The 18,642-nt window shown below is 35.8% G+C and overlaps 1 protein-coding gene and 1 pseudogene across 1 annotated transcript; one reads left to right on the plus strand and one right to left on the minus strand.

Moving 5' to 3' along the window:
- Positions 1-12,566: 12,566 nt before the first annotated feature.
- Positions 12,567-18,072, minus strand: LOC146923808 (GDSL esterase/lipase At5g37690-like; annotated as a pseudogene).
- On the plus strand, positions 13,676-16,290 carry LOC146923809 (receptor protein kinase TMK1-like). The gene is made up of 2 exons (XM_085710905.1): positions 13,676-14,427; positions 15,818-16,290. Exons 1-2 carry the CDS (start codon positions 13,752-13,754, stop codon positions 16,033-16,035), a joined length of 894 nt encoding a protein of 297 aa, XP_085567031.1. The 5' UTR covers positions 13,676-13,751; the 3' UTR covers positions 16,036-16,290.
- Positions 18,073-18,642: the final 570 nt, after the last annotated feature.

An 18,642-nucleotide genomic window follows, 5' to 3' on the forward strand; every position in this document is an offset into this window, starting at 1 on the left:
AGAAAAAGTAAAGAAGAAAGTTAACTAGAGAATTTTTTTTGTCATTTTATTAAAGTTTCCATTGAGTTTCTATGAGTATTGATCTAGGTGATATATATTTAATTAGTGTTTTTCATATATTGCGATTTGGTTTGGTTCGGTTGGTAAAATCAAAACCGCAAACCGAACCAAACCATGCGGTTGAGTAAAAAAATGATCTGAATACTTCCGAACTAAATACAGTTTTTTGCGGTTTCGGTTTGGACTATCTTTAACTATTTATTACTCTATCTTTTTTCAGTTCTTTAATTTATTTTTCTTATACCATTTATTAAGGTCAATTTTGTAAAACAGCTCATAATATCTCTCTCCTTAACAATTAATTCTATTCCTTAATACGTGTGAAATGCTCATTTAATAAAGTACCTTTCGGGTATTGTTTAAACAACTAAAAGAAAATAATGTAATTATTATTTTGAGACTATTTTAACTTGTATTTTTAAGATAATTTTTTTATGTGTATTCCTTAAACTATATCGGCATGACTCTTTATATTATAGGGAAATGGTTAAGGCACATGCTAAATTTAATGTGAAAATTATGTTGTTAATTTATTTGGCAAAAAGTCGAAAAATAAATTTGATCAATAAATACTTTTTGTTTATAAAATCCTAACATGTGCTTTAAGAACACATGTTGGCATCACTTTGTATAATAAAGTTGTGGATTTTTTGTTGTTGTAACATGCAATCAATTTCAATCGACACCTTTTCAATTGGATGAGAATGACCAATTGGATAAATGTTTGATAGTGAAAATAAATTTTACCTGTTGCGGATGATATAACATGACTTAAAAACTAAATGGATTTTGGATTTATGTTGAGGAACCGTCTGGATGAATCATATGAGTGGTTGAAAACATTGAACAGTGCTACTAAATAAATATAGGTCAAAAGTAAAAAATATTTATTTTTTAACAAACATTGTGTGAAGGATATTGGGTTCCAATTTGGGTAATCATGACCAACTTAACTAGGGTGCTTGTGAACAATTATTAAGTTTCTAAAGAGCAACTTTCTTATCTTAATAACTTTATAATGATATTGATAATGACTATTTTACAATAGTTAAAGATGATATTTTAACTCTTTCAATTGAAGTTACAAACTCATATTCTTTCCGCTAAAACACTCATTAGCATTTTCCAAAAATATAATAATTACATTTGTTTATAACAAAAACAAATTCAATAAAGAAACCAAACATATTAATTTATGTCGCTAGTCTATAAAATTTGTGAATAGTATAAACCATATTATATAATATTTAGGGAAACTAATCAATACACAAAACCATGAAGGTACTTCAAACCTTTTGTAATATCCAAAATATCCAAAACAATGATCATTCTTTGATTCAATGTGAGTGGTTGGAGTCCTTCGGCCTCCAAATAAAAAATATGCCAATTTAAAATCTATCAGGCATATACTCATACACCATAATATTCTCTCCACATTCGAAGCAGTAACCAACAAGAGAAAGTAGATTTTGGTGACAAACTATTTTTAAAGCCTGCATTTTGAGTGAAATTTTGATGCAGTTGCTTCCCGCTGCACTTTTTTTACTGCGAATGTGCCATAATAACCTTGATGATTGCCTTTATAAACAGTTGTTGAACCTCCTTGTCCCAAAATCTTAAAATTGTCAGTGTACAACTTGAACAACCTTAAGGTAAAGTCCACTGGTTTAAATAAGAAATCAACATCATTTTGAGGTGGTACAACACTCGAACTTGCCTCATTGATATAACGTACAGGTGGTACAATACTTGATCTTGCTTCATTGATGGGAGGTGCATGTTCAAGACCAAAATGGCAAGGGTGGCAATGGACAACTGAATGGGAGGGTCATGACCAAGTTGTGCGTTCAGACTAAGTTTGTTTTAAATGTTCATCGAGACTGTCTTCAAGGCTTGCTTTATGTACATGTTGTTGTTTTCAATGGCTCATACAAAAGGTTAATTAAATTGTTAATTGAGCAGTTCATGTGCAAGAAGCTCTTAACAACATAAGGATAAACTGTCATATAAAGTGTTAACGGTGTAAATCATAACATAAGATAACATAAATAACTCCTATCAATGCATTAATAATTTTCCTATCTTAATAACTTATATAGTGACATTAATAATGACTATTTTACAATAGTCAAAGATGATATTTGAACTTTTTCATTTGAGTTACAAACTAAAATTCTTACTACTAAGACACTCATTAAGTTGTAAGACACTCAAATTCTACATTTGTTTATAACGAAAACAATTTCAATAGGGAAACCAAACATATTGATTTATGTGGCTAGAAAATCTCAATCAAATTTATTCAACAAAATCACAAGTAAGTAGTCTACATTTTAGTTGTTATAAATGTTTTTCTTTTTTAGTTTTTGAATTTTTAAGTAGATTTATTTTATTTTAGTTTTTGAGTAGATTTACATGTTATAATTCATATTTATAGTAGATGTAAGTTGATTAATTTTGTTAAAATGTTTGCATGATGTTTATGTTATAGTTATGGTTTTTAGGGTTATTTAAATTTTAGTGTTTTCTATTTTTTTTAAATTATAGTTTTTGAGTAGATTTATTTTATTTTAGTTTTTGAGTAGATTTACATGTTATAATTTTATTTTAGTTTTTGAGTAGAATTACATCATCGGAACAACTTAACAAGTGATGAAAAACTTGATTTTTTATTTTTTTAACTGTAGTTATGTGCCCTTTTTTCTGATGATTATTTTTGTTTTTTAAGGACTTTCTCTGATTTTATTGAAGGATTTTCTCTGAAGATTATGTTTTGGGCTTTTTCAGAAGTTCACGGCTGGGCCGCAAATTTTGTTTTTTTGGCTCTATGATACCAGCCTGCCACATGTCATCAGAAGTCAACACGCCACTACTAGGATGCCACGTGTCCCTATTGTCTGAAATTATGTCTTTTCATTGCTTCTTGTTAAATGCTATCATAAACGAAAAAGTTAAAAAAGAATATTATATATAAAACAAAAGTTAAAAAAACGAAAAAAAAAAAAGAAAAAAAAAAGGTTGTTCGCCAAAGTAAAGTACAAACTAGAAAAAAAATTAATAAAAAAAATCTTAATCATTTGTAAATTTGATTGATGAATGAAATAATTCTTAACTATAATTTGCTTATCATCCCATCGAACTGACAAATATTTTTTTTAGAGGAAATCGCAAGTATCTTAAAAATAATGTTGTGGTCACAAGTAATTTAAGAGATTGAAAAATAAAAAATTATTAATATGCTAAATCGGAAATTGAATTAGTGAATAGATTATGAATTGAGAAATTATATGTTAATACCTCCCGTGGTTAAATATTGGTCTTGCCATAGATGCATGTTGATGTAGTACTTGCTAAAAATGTATGAGATTTGGGGAAAGGTTTTAGTCTTATGCACAATGGAGAGGAAGGACAAAAAACACAAACATGCTACAGCAGACATAAGTTGTGGGTTCAAACTTAGTTTGTTTTAAATGTTCATCGAGACTTTCTTCAAGGCTTTTGCTTTATGTTTATGTTGTTGTTTTCAATGGCTCATACAAAAGGTTAATTAAATTGTTAGTTGAGCAGTTCATGTGCAATAAGCTCTTAACAACATAAGAATAAATTGTCATATAATGTGTTAACGGTGTAAATCATAACATAACATAACATAAATAACTCATACCAATGCATTAATAATTTTCCTATCTTAATAACTTATATAGTGACATTAATAATGACTATTTTACAATAGTCAAAGATGATATTTGAACTTTTTCATTTGAGTTACAAACTCAAATTCTTACTGCTAAGACACTCATTAAGTTGTAAGACACTCAAATTCTACATTTGTTTATAACAAAAACAATTTCAACAGGGAAACCAAACATATTGATTTATGTGGCTAGAAAATCTCAATCAAATTTATTGAACAAAATCACAAGTAAGTAGTCTATATTTTAGCTGTTATAAATGTTTTTCTTTTTTAGTTTTTGAATTTTTAAGTAGATTTTGAGTAGATTTATTTTATTTTAGTTTTTGAGTAGATTTACATGTTATAATTCATTTTTATAGTAGATGTAAGTTGATCAATTTTGTTAAAATGTTTGCATGATGTTTATGTCATAGTTATTGTTTTTAGGGTTATTTAAATTTTAGTGTTTTCTATTTTTTTTAATTATAGTTTTTGAATAGATTTATTTTATTTTAGTTTTTGAGTAGATTTACATGTTATAATTCATTTTTAGAGTATGTGTAAGTTGATTAATTTTGTTAAAATGTTTGCATGATGTTTATGTTATAGTTATGATTTTAAGGGTTTATATATAATTTGCACTCCAAGTCTTTGATGAAATGTTTGAATGAGTTTTTCGTTGGTTGTTTTTAATTTCTTATTGTGTAGATTTGAAACAATGATCGATATGTTCGATGTTCAAGCACAATTCAACGGTGGAGAACCTCAGAGGTTGAAGGTTCGGTACCTTAGGGTCACGTTAAGAGGTAACAAAGATCAACTGAATGAATTCAACCAATGAGTCAACCCTGGAGACACAAGGAGGGTGGAATACGTTCAGTATAAACGTCCAATGTTCGACGATGGGAGAATATCATTCAGTTGGGTGGAACTAACACACGACGACGCGACAAGTATGTTTTGGGAGCACATCATGTTACCGTGGATCGATCTGTGTGTAACGTTGCTGAGATCAACTGAAGATATTCTCAACAGTTTGATTCCACCAGAAGATCGTGATTAGGTAGGGAATGCACCTTCCAACTACAACAATTGTCTTACCTCTGAAATGAGATAATTCAAACTTGCTAAACGATATTTTCCCGGAAGTTCTATTGTTCCTTTCAAAAGATTAAATTCTTGTTAGTTTGGTTTAAATGAAGGTATTGAAGTGTCACGGAATGCACCTCATTCTTTTGAAGTACAACACTCGAACTTGCTTCACCGATATAAAATGCAGGTGGTACAACACTTGATCTTGCTTCATTAATGGGAGGTGCATGTTCAAGACCACAATGGTGAGGGTGGTCATTGACAACTGAGTGTGGAGGGTCATGATCAAGTTGTGGGTTCAGACTTAGTTTGTTTTGAAAGTTCATCGAGACTTTCTTCAAGGCTTGCTTTATGCCCATGTTGTTGTTTTCAATGGCTCCTACAAAAGGTTAATTAAATTGTTAATTGAGCAGTTCATGTGCAAGAAGCTCTTAACAACATAGGAATCAATTGTCATATAATGTGTTCACGGTGTAAATCATAACATCACATAACATAAATAACTTCTATCACTGCATTAATAATTTTTCTATCTTAATAACTTATTAGTGACATTAATAATTACTATTTTACAATAGTCAAAGATGATATTTGAACTCTTTCATTTGAGTTACAAACTCAAATTCTTACCACTAAGACACTCAAATTCTACATTTGTTTATAACGAAAACAATTTCAATAGAGAAACCAAACATATTGATTTATGTGGCTAGTCTATAAAATTTGTTAAAAGCATAAACCATATAATCTGTAGGAAAAGTAATTAATACACCAAACCATATGATTATAAAGAATACTAGCTTGTTGAGCACCTCGTACTCCTTTTCTGAGCTTTACTTTAAATCTTTTATTGCAATTATTAACACAACCTAATGTATTTGATATCGTTCGAGTATTTTTTGGAATGTTTTTAAAAGTTGTTTTTTTAATGGCTTGTGCTTTTGAGATTTAAGGACAAAAACTAAGAGTTGTGTTTCTTTGAATGTACCTTTCTTGGTTGAAGGATCTATATCTACGCATGTAATTTAAGAACTATATAGTCGTATCTCTTTATTAATCTATGAATTATGAATTTGTGATGTAACTCTAATTGAACATCGTTAGATGCACGCAACATGACTTCACCTACTTAAGAGGCAAGTATAATGTTCTTAACACTAACATAGAGTGTGGACATGGGAGAAAAAAATTGCAAAATGATAATGACTTGGCGTATCAATTAGTTTTTATATATTTTTTATATAAAATATGGAAGAAGGAATTTTTTATTAATTTTTTTTAAACAGCTTATATATTAAAAAGCCCTACACAAGAAGTACATAGGCAATTGTTACAAGAGGTGCAAAAGCACACAACAAAACAGAACAGGTAGCCAGTCACAAACCGACCGCGCCCCTTTGCTGAAACAAAAAAAAAAACTGCTCTAAAACAGCCTAGGAACAAAACAGAGAGCCAAAACTGACAGTCCTGGAGGAACAGACCAGCAGCCTCAACCCCACAACAGAGCTCCCATCAACATCTTCGCACACATTCTCTAGGGTTCTAGGTCCACTCGTAGAAGAGGCAAGATGGGATCCTTAACCTACTCAACCCCCAACACCATGATAATGCCTTAATCTCATCAACCACATCCTCTATGTTCTTAGTTCGATTACAAAAAATCCTCGCATTCCTTTCCTTCCAAATTACCCAAATCACCGCGTGCCAAATTAACCAAAAGGCTTTCAAAAGGCGACTAGAATTACACACGTCGGTCCAATAAGCAAAATGCATAAAAAAATTACGCGGAGTAATGAAATTGATATCTAACCAATCCATTACCTTCCTCCAAATAAACGCAACCTCATCGCAATGCAAGAAAAGATGTGTTGTCGTCTCCTCCCCATGACCACACCAAACACACTCCCTCAATCCCCCAATAGGTAGCACACGACGAAAAGCTAGATTAGATCTAGTTGGAATGTGATCAATAATTGCCATCCAAGAAAAAGCAACCATTTTAGACGGCGTCGGACTTTTCCAAAGCATTTCAAAAGCCCCTTCCTCTTCCGCACTTAATCCATCATCCGCTAACACCAAATTCTCAAGGACTTTATAAGATGAATTAACCGTAAACAAACCACTCTCTTCCGACAACCACCTCCAACAATCCTCCTCTTCACCCAACATGAAACCATCCAAAGAGGCCAAACAATTAGTCACAAGATCAATTTCCCAAAGGAATGGGTTCCTCCTCCAAAGAATGTTCCAAGAAACCACACCGTCATGAACATACCACACCTCCCTCACCTTGGCCTCCTTTTGCGAAGAAATAGAGAAAAGCCTCGGGAAGGATAGTGCTAACGGTCTATCCCCTATCCACCTATCTTTCCAAAAACTTGTACCCCTCCCATTAGACACCTTCCTCACCACCCTATTAGAAAACCAATTTGCACTTATACCCCCTTCCAAGTTCATCAAATCTTTCCACCAACCGAAAGCGAACCTCGGCCATGTAAACCCATCCTCTGGGGGGAAACCAGAAATTGAGTCACCATATTTATCTTTCAACACCACCTTCCAAAGCGGTAGATCATCTTGGAGGATGTGCCACTTCCGCTTAGCCATAAGACTCAAGTTAGCCAACCTAACATCTCTCACCCCCAAACCTCCCTTACATCGGGGTTGACATATCTTTCTCCAATTCACCCAACAAATCCTCCTACCCCCTCCGACACCACCCAAAGGAACTCTCTTTAATTGCGGGTCACCATGCTCAACACCTTGGCGAGGATTTTCATGAAAGACAAGAAAAAGATCAGAATAGCATTCAATACGGAATTAAGGAGAACAATTCTTCCGCCAAGACTCACATACCTATTCCCCCAAGAATTAAGCCTACTCTTTAATTTCTCCAACATGGGCTCCCAAGTTGCAACCTTCTTAGCATTAGCACCCACCGGAAGCCCCAAATAATTAAAGGGCAAGGTCCCCTCACTACAATTCAAGAATCTACACGCCGCCTCCATAAAATCTCTAGGAACATTAACACCGATCAAGGAACTCTTATGGAAGTTGACTTTGAGACCGGAAGCCAACTCAAAACCTTGCAAAATAGCTTTTAAGGTCCAAAGATTCTCCACCGTGGGCACTCCAATACAAAGCGTATCATCGGCATATTGAAGATGAGAGATACATGTTCCCCCTCTCTTAATTTCGAACCCGTGAAACAATTTCCGGTTGACCGCATTCGACATCAACCCACTAAAACCTTCCGCCACTAGAAGGAACAAAAATGGAGCAAGTGGATCTCCTTGATCTAAACCTCTTTGGACATTAATCTCCTCCGTCGGGCTCCCATTAACAAGAATAGACATATTACCTCCAAACACACAAGCTTTCATCCACCGAACCCATTTCTCACACAATCCCACTCTTCTCATCATATATTCCAAGAACCCCCAATCCACGGAATCATAAGCCTTTTCAAAGTCCACTTTAAGTATAAGACATTCTCGTTTTGATTTCTTGGCTAAATCAACCACTTCGTTCACAACCAACACACCATCCACCAAATGTCTCCCTTTCAAGAACACGGATTGGGAACCGAAAATAATGGAATTCATCACCTTTGCAAGTCTAGATGCCAACACCTTAGAAAGAATTTTGTAAAGGCAACCAAGGAGTGAAATAGGGCGATATTCTTTCAAGGACATCAGTGCACTTACTTTGGGGATCAAAGTGACAAAGTATGAAAGAAAACTCTTTGGTAGCTTCTCATTAGCATAAAATTGATCAAACATTATACGTGCCTCATGCTTCAAGAGATACCAAAACTCCTTAAAGAAGGAAAAATTAAATCCATCGGGGCCCAGGCTTTTGTTACCATCACTTGACTTCACCACCTTTTCGATCTCAAGAAGTGAAAACGGTGAAATAAGATTCCTATTCTCTTCCTTGGATAACATTGCAAACGGCACACCATCCAATGTCGACCTTTCCCTTCTATCACCCTCCACTTGTTTCTTGAAATACTCCACCACCGCTCTTCTTGAAATACTCCTCACCGCCCATGCTTTAACACACCTATGAAAAAACTTGGAGTCTTCATCACCTTCTTTAAGCCATTTGGATTTTGACCTTTGAAACATACTCGCCTCTTTGCACTTGAGGCACCTCCACATTTCATCAAACATGACTTTCCTTGCCTCTACATCCTCTCTACTCAACACACCAATTTCTCCTTTGACATCAAGTTCGGCAATCTCCTCCACCAAACAAGCCACTTTAGAATCTAGGTTGCCATACACTTGTTTACTCCAATTTCTAATTGCCACCTTCAAATCCTTAAGCTTGTTCTTCAAAACCACCCCCATCCATCCATTCCCCAAATGATTCTTCCACAAATCCTCCACTAACTTTTTGAACAATTTATGCTCCAACCAAAAGTTATTGAAAAGGAAAGGTTTAGGGCCCCAATCCCTATCACCATGTTTAAGGACGAGAGGACAATGATCCGAGATCGACCTTGGCAGCACCCAAAGAACCGCACTACCCCAACATCTCATCCACCCTTCCGAAATCAACACTATCAATCGGCTCATAGAATGTCCACTGGCGTGGTACCAAGTGAACTTTCTTCCCAACGGATTGACATCACATAAATCCACATTCATAACAAATGAGTTAAAGCAATTAATTTCCAAAGACATAATCGAGGAAACATTTGAAGAAACTCCCCTCCTCTCGTCCACATGCCCCACCACATTAAAATCAGCCACCATACACCACACATCATCATCAAACGTATTTCTCAAACGAACAAGATTAGCCTACAATCTTTGTTTGCCGGAAGATAACATTTGGAATAAATGTTCACCACAAAACACCTTTGTTTCTTACAATCCCATTCTAAACAAACTGCCACAAAGCCTTCCCCCACGAAGGAGAAAAGGAGATTTGAAGCGGATTTTCTCCAAATAGAGATAATCCCACCACTATTACCAATTGTCGGATTAAAGGCCCAATCACAATCATCACTTCCCCAAAGACCTCTACACACGGAATCCGTAACCACTTCAAGTTTGGATTCTTGAATTGCTAAAAAGTCCACCCTTTTCTCCAACACTAAATCCTTAATCACCTTCCTCTTCACTCCCCCCCCCCCCCCAAACCTCTCACATTGTAGGAGATCACAATCATTAATAACCCCTCCCTTGCACCTCTAGGCCATCACTAGCCTCCTCTAAATCATCAAAAGCCACCACATTAGTTGCCAATTTACTAGCAATTGCCTTGTCTCTAACCGAAAAGACAAAACCATTTGCTCTTTATAGGGTAGAAATACGTGAAGCATCTAAGTCGGTTCTACTAGTACCCTTTAACGTTGCCAAAGGCGTTTCTGGAATCTGAGAACCAGACTCCTCCAAGATGAGATGCAAACCCGAGGCAGACTTCCCCGTTGAACCATGATCAACAGCAAACGTAGGTGCTTCACTTCCCTCCTCCTTCTCATCCAACAAGAAGCCTCCCCCATTAACATGTGCTTCTACATCAACACTTCCCTTTTCTTTCATCTGTGCCTTTGGTCCACCTGTACCTAACCCACCTTTCCGCTGTAAGGAGCTTTTGCCTTCCTTCACAGCCTTAACAAACTGCATGCATTTAGAGTTACCAAGCACCATAAAGTTATTATTCTTGAACAGCTTCTTTTTACACCTCCTCTTAAGGATGAACTCTTCTTGGTTTGAAAAATCTGAAATTGTGTCTTCAGAATCATGCAGAATGCTATGGGCTGCCAAAGGAGCCGAAACATCAAGCCCAATAGGAGGGGAAAACTGGGTCGGCTTACAAACCCCAAGTGGATCCAACGACCCATTATCCAAACCCACAACATCAGTAGGACCCACCAGATTAACCTTTGAAATTAAATTCCCTTCCAACCTATCTGGAAGCTTTGCACGTGTAGGTAGTGGGGGAAAATCCAAATAGGCCCTCTTTCTCCAAACCTCTACAATCACGTGACCCCTTGTCACACACAGAGGCACCCAAATCCCCAACAACAGCAGGCGCTGTTATCCACTCCTCCAACAGCCGAGCTTCCTCAACAAGTCTTTCCACCTGTCGCTCTGGTACTGGACAATCAGACTGCTTTTCACTAGAGTCACCATCTGCCTGCTAAAAAGCCTCCCTAGACTCATGTAAAAGTCTCTTTCTCTCTGCCCCCTAGGTTTGACCTAAGAGACCTGTCCCCATCCAGAGATCCTTCCTTTACAGGAAGCACATCAACATCATCTTCTCCGACTTCATCGCCGGAAAAGCCCCTTTCCTCCTCCCAACCTTCCTCCGACCGCCTAACCTCATCCTCCTCCGCCCACACAGCCACCCTCTCCTTGGACCTGTCTGAGTCCTCCTCTACACTACCTTCACCCTCCTCAAAAATCGTGACCCCCTCCACCACCCAAATCTTGAAAACAGCTCCCATGACTTTGATGCTAACCCATTCATCAATCATCCCCATTTTCTTAGTAGAAATGAGAATATTTACCACATCCAATCTCTTTCTACTAATAGTGGCTTCATCGAAATCTAAAAAGGAGCCAAATAGATTCCCCACTGTTTTGAAGAAATTTTCATGCCAAACATGAAGACGAATACCCCTGAGTTGCACCCAAACCCTTCTAGATGTTGCAACCAAATTGGGAGACCAAGGCACCACCTTAGTGAATGTAGCCCTCCACCAGTCACTGTTGTCCTCCCTTGCCTTCACAACATCCTCTTTTCGGTTTCCCTTCAAAAGAACCAACTTATCCCCCATGGAGACCACCGAAATTCAACGCCAACCCTCCATGAACAAACAGGTCTGAACCGCTTCTGCTTCCATGTGGGTTGATAATGTTCCGACAAAACAACATTGAAGTTCCTCCATAAGCTCCTCCTTCGGGAAGAAATCCATCGACGGAAGTTCGGGGCTAGTAACAACAGCCTTTTCCGACCTCTTGTCCCCCACGAGCGCGCCTCTAAACGATGTTTCCGGCACCACCAGATTTTGCTCCACCGCCTTCCTCTTCGGATGTTGCTGCAATGGAGCCTTCTTCTCCTCCCTCTCAAACCTAGCTTTGTTCACCTTGAGTCTTCTATCACCACACCACACATCCTTCAAACTGTTCTCCAACTCCTCCACCCTAGGCACCTCCCAAAACTTGACAAAGGCAAACCTCTTTCCCCTCTTGTCCAACTTCTTTGGGATGAAGACCTCCCCCACTCTCCCAAAGTTAATGAATAACTTCCACAAATCTGTGTTGCTAACCTCATCTGGGAAATTTGTAACGAAGAAAGAAGTTGTTACCTTGTCTAAATGACGGCCACCGCGCCGGTGTGGCACCGGCGGCTGTCCTCTCCCCTCATATTTGTGACCCTTGGTTGCCCCTTCCCCCTTCACTTTCGAACCTCTCTCCTTCTCTCTCTACACTCTCTCTTATCCTTTTTTTTTATTAATTAAAGTGACATTTACTATCATTGAGTGTGACTTATGGTATACAATTATGTGTTGAGTTTGGATTAGGAATGAAGACATACTTATTGACATTACTAGATTGAGATCTCATCATATGAATTTTGAACATCAATCCATATTCAGAGTTTGTGATTGAAATTTTTGAAGAGGTTTGGTCTTTGGACATCACCTTGAAGCCACAAAATGCCACATAGCTAAAAGGAGTTTATCCTAACTTATTTAAGACTTGAGAAATTTTTTTTTCTGCTAGAATAGTATTTGATTTGATGTATCTGAAGGATGAAAAGAATCCCAAAATACATATTCATTGCGGTATATGCATAACTTTGAGTTTAGCCACATTGCAATAAGATGCATTCGAAACATTAAAACTTGTGAAATCATTATATACCAAAAGTTAAATATATCAAGAAATAAAAATGGGACATTGTTGCCAAGTATAAGTAGATAAAGTAAGGTTTGCATTTGGAAGACCATGGTTTTGTTTGATGATTAGATTTTGTACTTTAGAGTTGAATTGTTGGATCCATTCATTAACTTGATTGAGACATTAGCCTATTTTGGATTTAACTCTGTGATGGAATACAACCAAGTGGACCAAGTTCATGGGAGACCACTTTTTGTGCTCCTAGCTGATAGAGAGTCTGGTAAAACCCATTTAGTTTAGTACAAAGTATACTGTGAAACACATGATATTGGTTTAAATAAATGGAATCCATAAAAAAAAATCAATTCAAAAAGAAGAATTTATTTCGTGTTCCTTATAAATTTTTCAATGAAGATTAATCACCATTAAAAAATAACGAAAACTTGTATCAATATCATGTTACGAAAAAGAAGTAAAGAGTACAATATATAGAATAAAATTAAATATAAGCAGACAATCAATGATCGATAGACTAACATGAGACAGGATCTGTTGACACCAGGTGTCAACGAATTCGTTGAAACCAAATCCCAACTGTCCCGATCTATTTGGAAATACTTAATTTGATTCTTGCTTAACACTGCTATTACAACAGAGATAAAACATGTATTTGTTATTTTTTCCTGACAAAAAGATATAAAACAAAATCTAATCCGTTGAAAACAATACCGTAAAATCTCTCAAGTCTCAATCCTGAGTCAAAAATTACTAGTAATCCTAAATGAAAGTAGTCAATTGTGTGTTAACAATGCCAGCTAAGCCATCCAGGTCAAAAAAAAGAGACCATAATGACTTGTCAGACACGTAAGATTCCAACCCCTCTTGGGTAACGCCACGTGTACAACTTGTTATTTAATTTCCTCATCTACCAACCATATGACCATATTTTTCCCGTTATTAATAACCAAACACAGCATAACATATCAGAGAGTGAGACGCTGCTTGTTCATCCCTGTCGTAGAAAACCTCTTAAATTTTGCCATTGTTAGTTGGAAGCTTTTGAGATGAATAAACCCTTGCTAGGTTCAGATTCAGAATCAGATGATGAAGGAAGTTCTAGTACTGGTGGAGGTGTGATGGGATTGGGAAGCTTGAAGAATGCCTTGAACAAGCTTGTTCCTTATGGTTTCGATCAACATGCAAATCTGAATGAAGCATTTCCCTGGTCAATAGCGGCTCTGATGAGAACAACCAACAACTTCACTCACGAGAACATTATGGGACAAGGAGGTTCTGGTATTGTTTATAAAGGGAACCTTGGTAATGGTAACATGATCGCAGTTAAAAGAATGCAGTGCAGATCAGGTTTTGAATTTGAGTCTCAACTTGCTGTTCTTCAAAAAGTTGGTCATACACAGCATCTGGTTGCTCTTCTTGGTTACTGCATGGATGGGAATGAGAGGATATTCGTGTATGAATACATGTCTCAGGGGTCTCTGAGTAGACATCTGTTTGATTCAGAGGCCGAACCACTCGGGTGGGATAGGAGATTACTTATTGCATTGGATGTGGCAAGGGCTGTCGACTTCCTTCATACCTCTGGTCATATACACGGAGACTTGAAGCCTTCCAACGTTCTACTTCAAAAGGATATGAGTGCTAAGATAGCAGATTTCGGTATTGCTCAACATGGGAAATGCTCAGGAGCTTTCGGTTATTTGGCACCAGAATGCACAACAGGTATCTTTTATAATTATTTGAAAATTTCTGAAATTAGGGTTCATTGTGATTATTTATGATAACTATGTCGAATTAGGATGTTTTAATGACTTAGATATCAGCATATGTCTATGTTTCTTAATGGCTAGAGATGGTATAACATACTTATATTTTTGGACTAATAATTTTCAAAACTAAAGTTTAGAAATGTTGGATACCGGTTGAAATAAAAAATTATTGCTACTCATAATTGTCATTTTTATGAGAATTGTTACTTAAAATGATACAAACAAGCACCGATAACCATCAAAATTTGAATGTTATTACTGATGATCATTCTAATAACTATAACCAATTAATAAGTTTCACATGTCTACTTTGAGAAATTTACTAATGAATACAATATCTTCATTCTTGTGTCGAATGTAATAGAATTTACTTACTTCATTATTTACATGATACCAAATTCTCAAAGGCTTCTGGTGACATACATAGCTACGGAAAAATTAGTACTCTGCCATATATGTATCTGTTAAACCATCAACGGTATGAAGTAAAAGAAATCGCTAAACAAAATAGAGCCAAAGTAAAAAAACATAACCTATAACGCATTGAATGAAATTGTTATATCCGAAGTGAAGAATAAGTAAAGAGTAAGATAACAAATCTGCACCAAAGACTGTGACTACTAAAACTGTGTTATATAAACAATCTCCTTTTAACTTGCTAAGACGACGACTCACAACTTATATAGAGCTTTCATATGTCAGTCACTAATATAGATGGTAGAGTTTAAGAACCTCTTCATATTGCAGATTAAATGGCTACACAACATAAGAACCTCTCGGTAACTTACTTTTGTGGACAGAAAACTTCCTCGGTCGTAGAAGGTGCAGTAGAAACATTATCCGAATCCAAAGCTCTTAAATTTTCATAATATGTAATTTGAAGTTAAAACTTTGTGCAAACATCATGTCTACTATAGCTGAAGTTAAAACTTTGTGCAGGGAAGACTGTTGTGCAGAGATATATAGGATATTTACCTGAAGCACCAAATTATCAAAACAACTATACTAAAAAAAAAACAAATCTACTATTGTATAATATTCATCAAATTTTTGATACCACCAAAAATCACACAACAAAAAGAAATCCGATAAAAGAAAAAATAATAAAAAGAATAGAATCATCGATAAGAAGAAGATGAATGATAGGCACAACAGATCAAACATATGACTTCTGCAGCTCTGTTTCACTTCTTACAAATTGAATTAACTCTCTATTTTAACCCAAATTGACCATTCCATGGACTGTGTTGAGTACTCAAACTGTTTTTGAATGCTTGTAAAATTCCAATCTGAAATGATTCAGGATAGAGCTTGTTTGAGCAAATCCGTCTATCTTATTGCAGCTAAAGGCGGCGTGACTACTAAAGTTGATGTGTACAGCTTCGGTGTACTATTGATGGAGCTGTTAACAGGAAGAAGGGCATTTGATAGCAGCCAGCCTGAGGATAGCATGCATCTTGTACCATGGTTCCAAAGCATGTATGTAGCCAAGGCACGTTCTTCACCGCAATTGACCACACAATTATCAATGAAGAATCGCTTGCTAGCATTCACACCGTAGCAGACTTAGCTGTTCATTGCACTGCAAGCGAGCCAGATCAAAGGCTTGATATGTCCAATGTGGTTACTCTACTTTCTTCTCTTGTAGAATAATTGTTAGATGGTTATTCTAATTTCTTATATTTGAATTTGTACTTTACTATATAGCTGAAGTATCATGATTAATCTTTGATACACGACATGGTAGCATCAATTGCAAACAGTGTAATAATTATACTTGAATTAGTAGTATGCTAGAGTTGAATTATTGGATCCATCATCAACTTGCTTTAGACATAGGCCTGTTTTGGATTTAACTCTGCGATGATGGAATACAACCATGTGGACCAAGTCCATGGGAGACCACTTTCTGTGCTCCTAGCTGATAGAGTGTCTGGTAGAACCCATTTAGTTTAGTACAAAGTATACTGTGAAACACATGATATTGGTTTAAATAAATGGACTCATTATGAGATTGCAGTTAAGTTCTGGAATGTTATTTTTCTTTGTTTTCCTTATGTTGTTGGTCTAATGTTGAGATTAAGAGCTGTATGAACTCATCATGAGTATATTGTTAGCCATCTGCCATGAAGGGCTGCAAGAAATTGTTGACACAATCATTGCTGCCTGCCTGCATATAGTTCATTAGTATTGGTTATATGTACGTAGTATTTGGAGAATTGAATTTAATAACGTTGAAAACAAATTATAAGTGTAATAGTGAATAGTTTTGGGAATATGAAGAAGTATTACCAATTCCAATGAAGTGCATTGCTTCATTGATATGCTTGTTGGCAGCAGCTTCACTCAAATTTGCTGTGATTGCATCTTTAGTTTTCTTGAAACTGTTTATTTGATCACCAAAAGTCAATCTCTGAATCTGAAAAATATTATTGAGTCAAGGAATCATATAAGTTATACAAGTGTGTTTGGATTGACTTATTTGAGCCTATCTACAGACAAATCATAAGTATTGCTGAGACAGTTTGAAAGAGCTTATAGAAGCGGTTTAAGAAAGTCCATATGCTATTTTCAGCTTATTTGCATAAGCTCTCAAAGATAGTTTATAAAGACAACTTATATACAAATAATTTGAATTTATTTTTTGTTATAGAAATATCTTATACATAAGCACTTATATGATAAACACTTATACTATAGGCTCCCGATTGAATTGCTTATTCATATAGGGCCCTAATCTGTAACTTGAATCTTGAGTATTTGAAGTTCTGCTTACAAAGTAAAGTCATGTGTCATTGAGAATTCCTGCTCCCCCAGATGCATAATTTACCCCTTGAGATGGGCATTAACATTTTGAGGTACCGACAAATAAGCTGGTAGTGATAAAATTCCAAGCTTTGAAGCTGCAAAATGACATAAAATTAAACCTACAAAACAAGTCTTGCATAACATCACTGCTATTATTTACGATTGATGTCTCCACGAAATGCAAGAATGTGTGATAAAAGGATTTTTAACCAATCAAATTTTGGATGACCATACACAAGAATATTGTACTATTCTTGCATTTCTTATTAGACTCATTTCCTAACAATAAGCGTTTCTCATCGCAGATCAATAATTTTCGATAAAAGAATAAGGAAGGAAAACATAGAGATTAAGAAGTTACAAATGATATCACCAATAGTACTTTCATTGGTGATTCTTCCAGTATATTGTAGAAGATTATTGCTTCCAACATAGAAATGAATCAGAGTTTTATAGGAGTATACTTTTAAGTTGTTGTGATAACCACTATTGTTTCAATCATGGATGCATAGATTTTAAATTTGGTCATACATAAATTTTTCGTCTGAATAGATTCAGAAATTCTGATTGGTTATGTGAATGTGAGTATTTGTTGATGCTCAATGATGATTATTTTGCATTAACCACATTGAATAGAATTAGGATGCTGTTTAAGTCTACACCAAAAACAGTAGCTGCAGTGCATCCAAATAATTTCGTTCCCTTGTGTTGCTTAGACCCTTGTTTCAAACTCAGCATACCCCAGACATGTTACTATAACCTTAAATACCGGTCCGTTGTATCTACCCATTTTAACCTATACATTCAATAAACACGTGACTAAAATATATCAATGGTTGAAAGTAAATTATATGTAACCAACAAAAACTAAATAAAATGCAAGACCGTGAATGTAAGATTTGAAGGACAAATTCGGAGAGGGAAAAACACCTCTTTCACAAATGAAGCAACTTGTATCAAATTCGAAGAGGGAAAAACACCTCTTTCACAAATTCTCAATTATTTAACTGAAGACTAGAACTAGAACTATGTCTCCTCGTGAGCGTAGCTCAGTTGGTATGGACAATGCATAATATATGCAAGGTCCGGGGTTCGAACCCGGCCACCACCAAAAAAGAACTAGAACTATGTGATAAAATTTGTAGCAAGTACGAAAAAGTTTTGACCAATACGGAATGTCACGTGAGAAGGACGGAATGTCACGTGAGAAGGATAAGTGAATTCGACGGTACACTAAAAAATTAAGGGTTAATCAAGTTTTTAGTCCCTATAAATATACCGAATTTCATTTTTAGTCCTCATAAAAATATTTGACAGTTTTTTGTCCCTATAAAAATTTTTAGCAAGCACTTTTAGTTCC

This window comes from Medicago sativa, chromosome 5 (genome assembly GCF_051527215.1).
Source record: "Medicago sativa cultivar Bolivia chromosome 5, Bolivia_mono, whole genome shotgun sequence".
NCBI lineage: Eukaryota > Viridiplantae > Streptophyta > Magnoliopsida > Fabales > Fabaceae > Medicago > Medicago sativa.

Bases quoted from the DNA above. Each gene is read 5' to 3' on its own strand.
- LOC146923809 (XM_085710905.1), top strand. From the start codon at position 13,752: ATGAATAAACCCTTGCTAGGTTCAGATTCAGAATCAGATGATGAAGGA. The intron at 14,428-15,817 runs GTATCTTTTATA...ATCTTATTGCAG, and splicing joins GGCACCAGAATGCACAACAG to CTAAAGGCGGCGTGACTACT.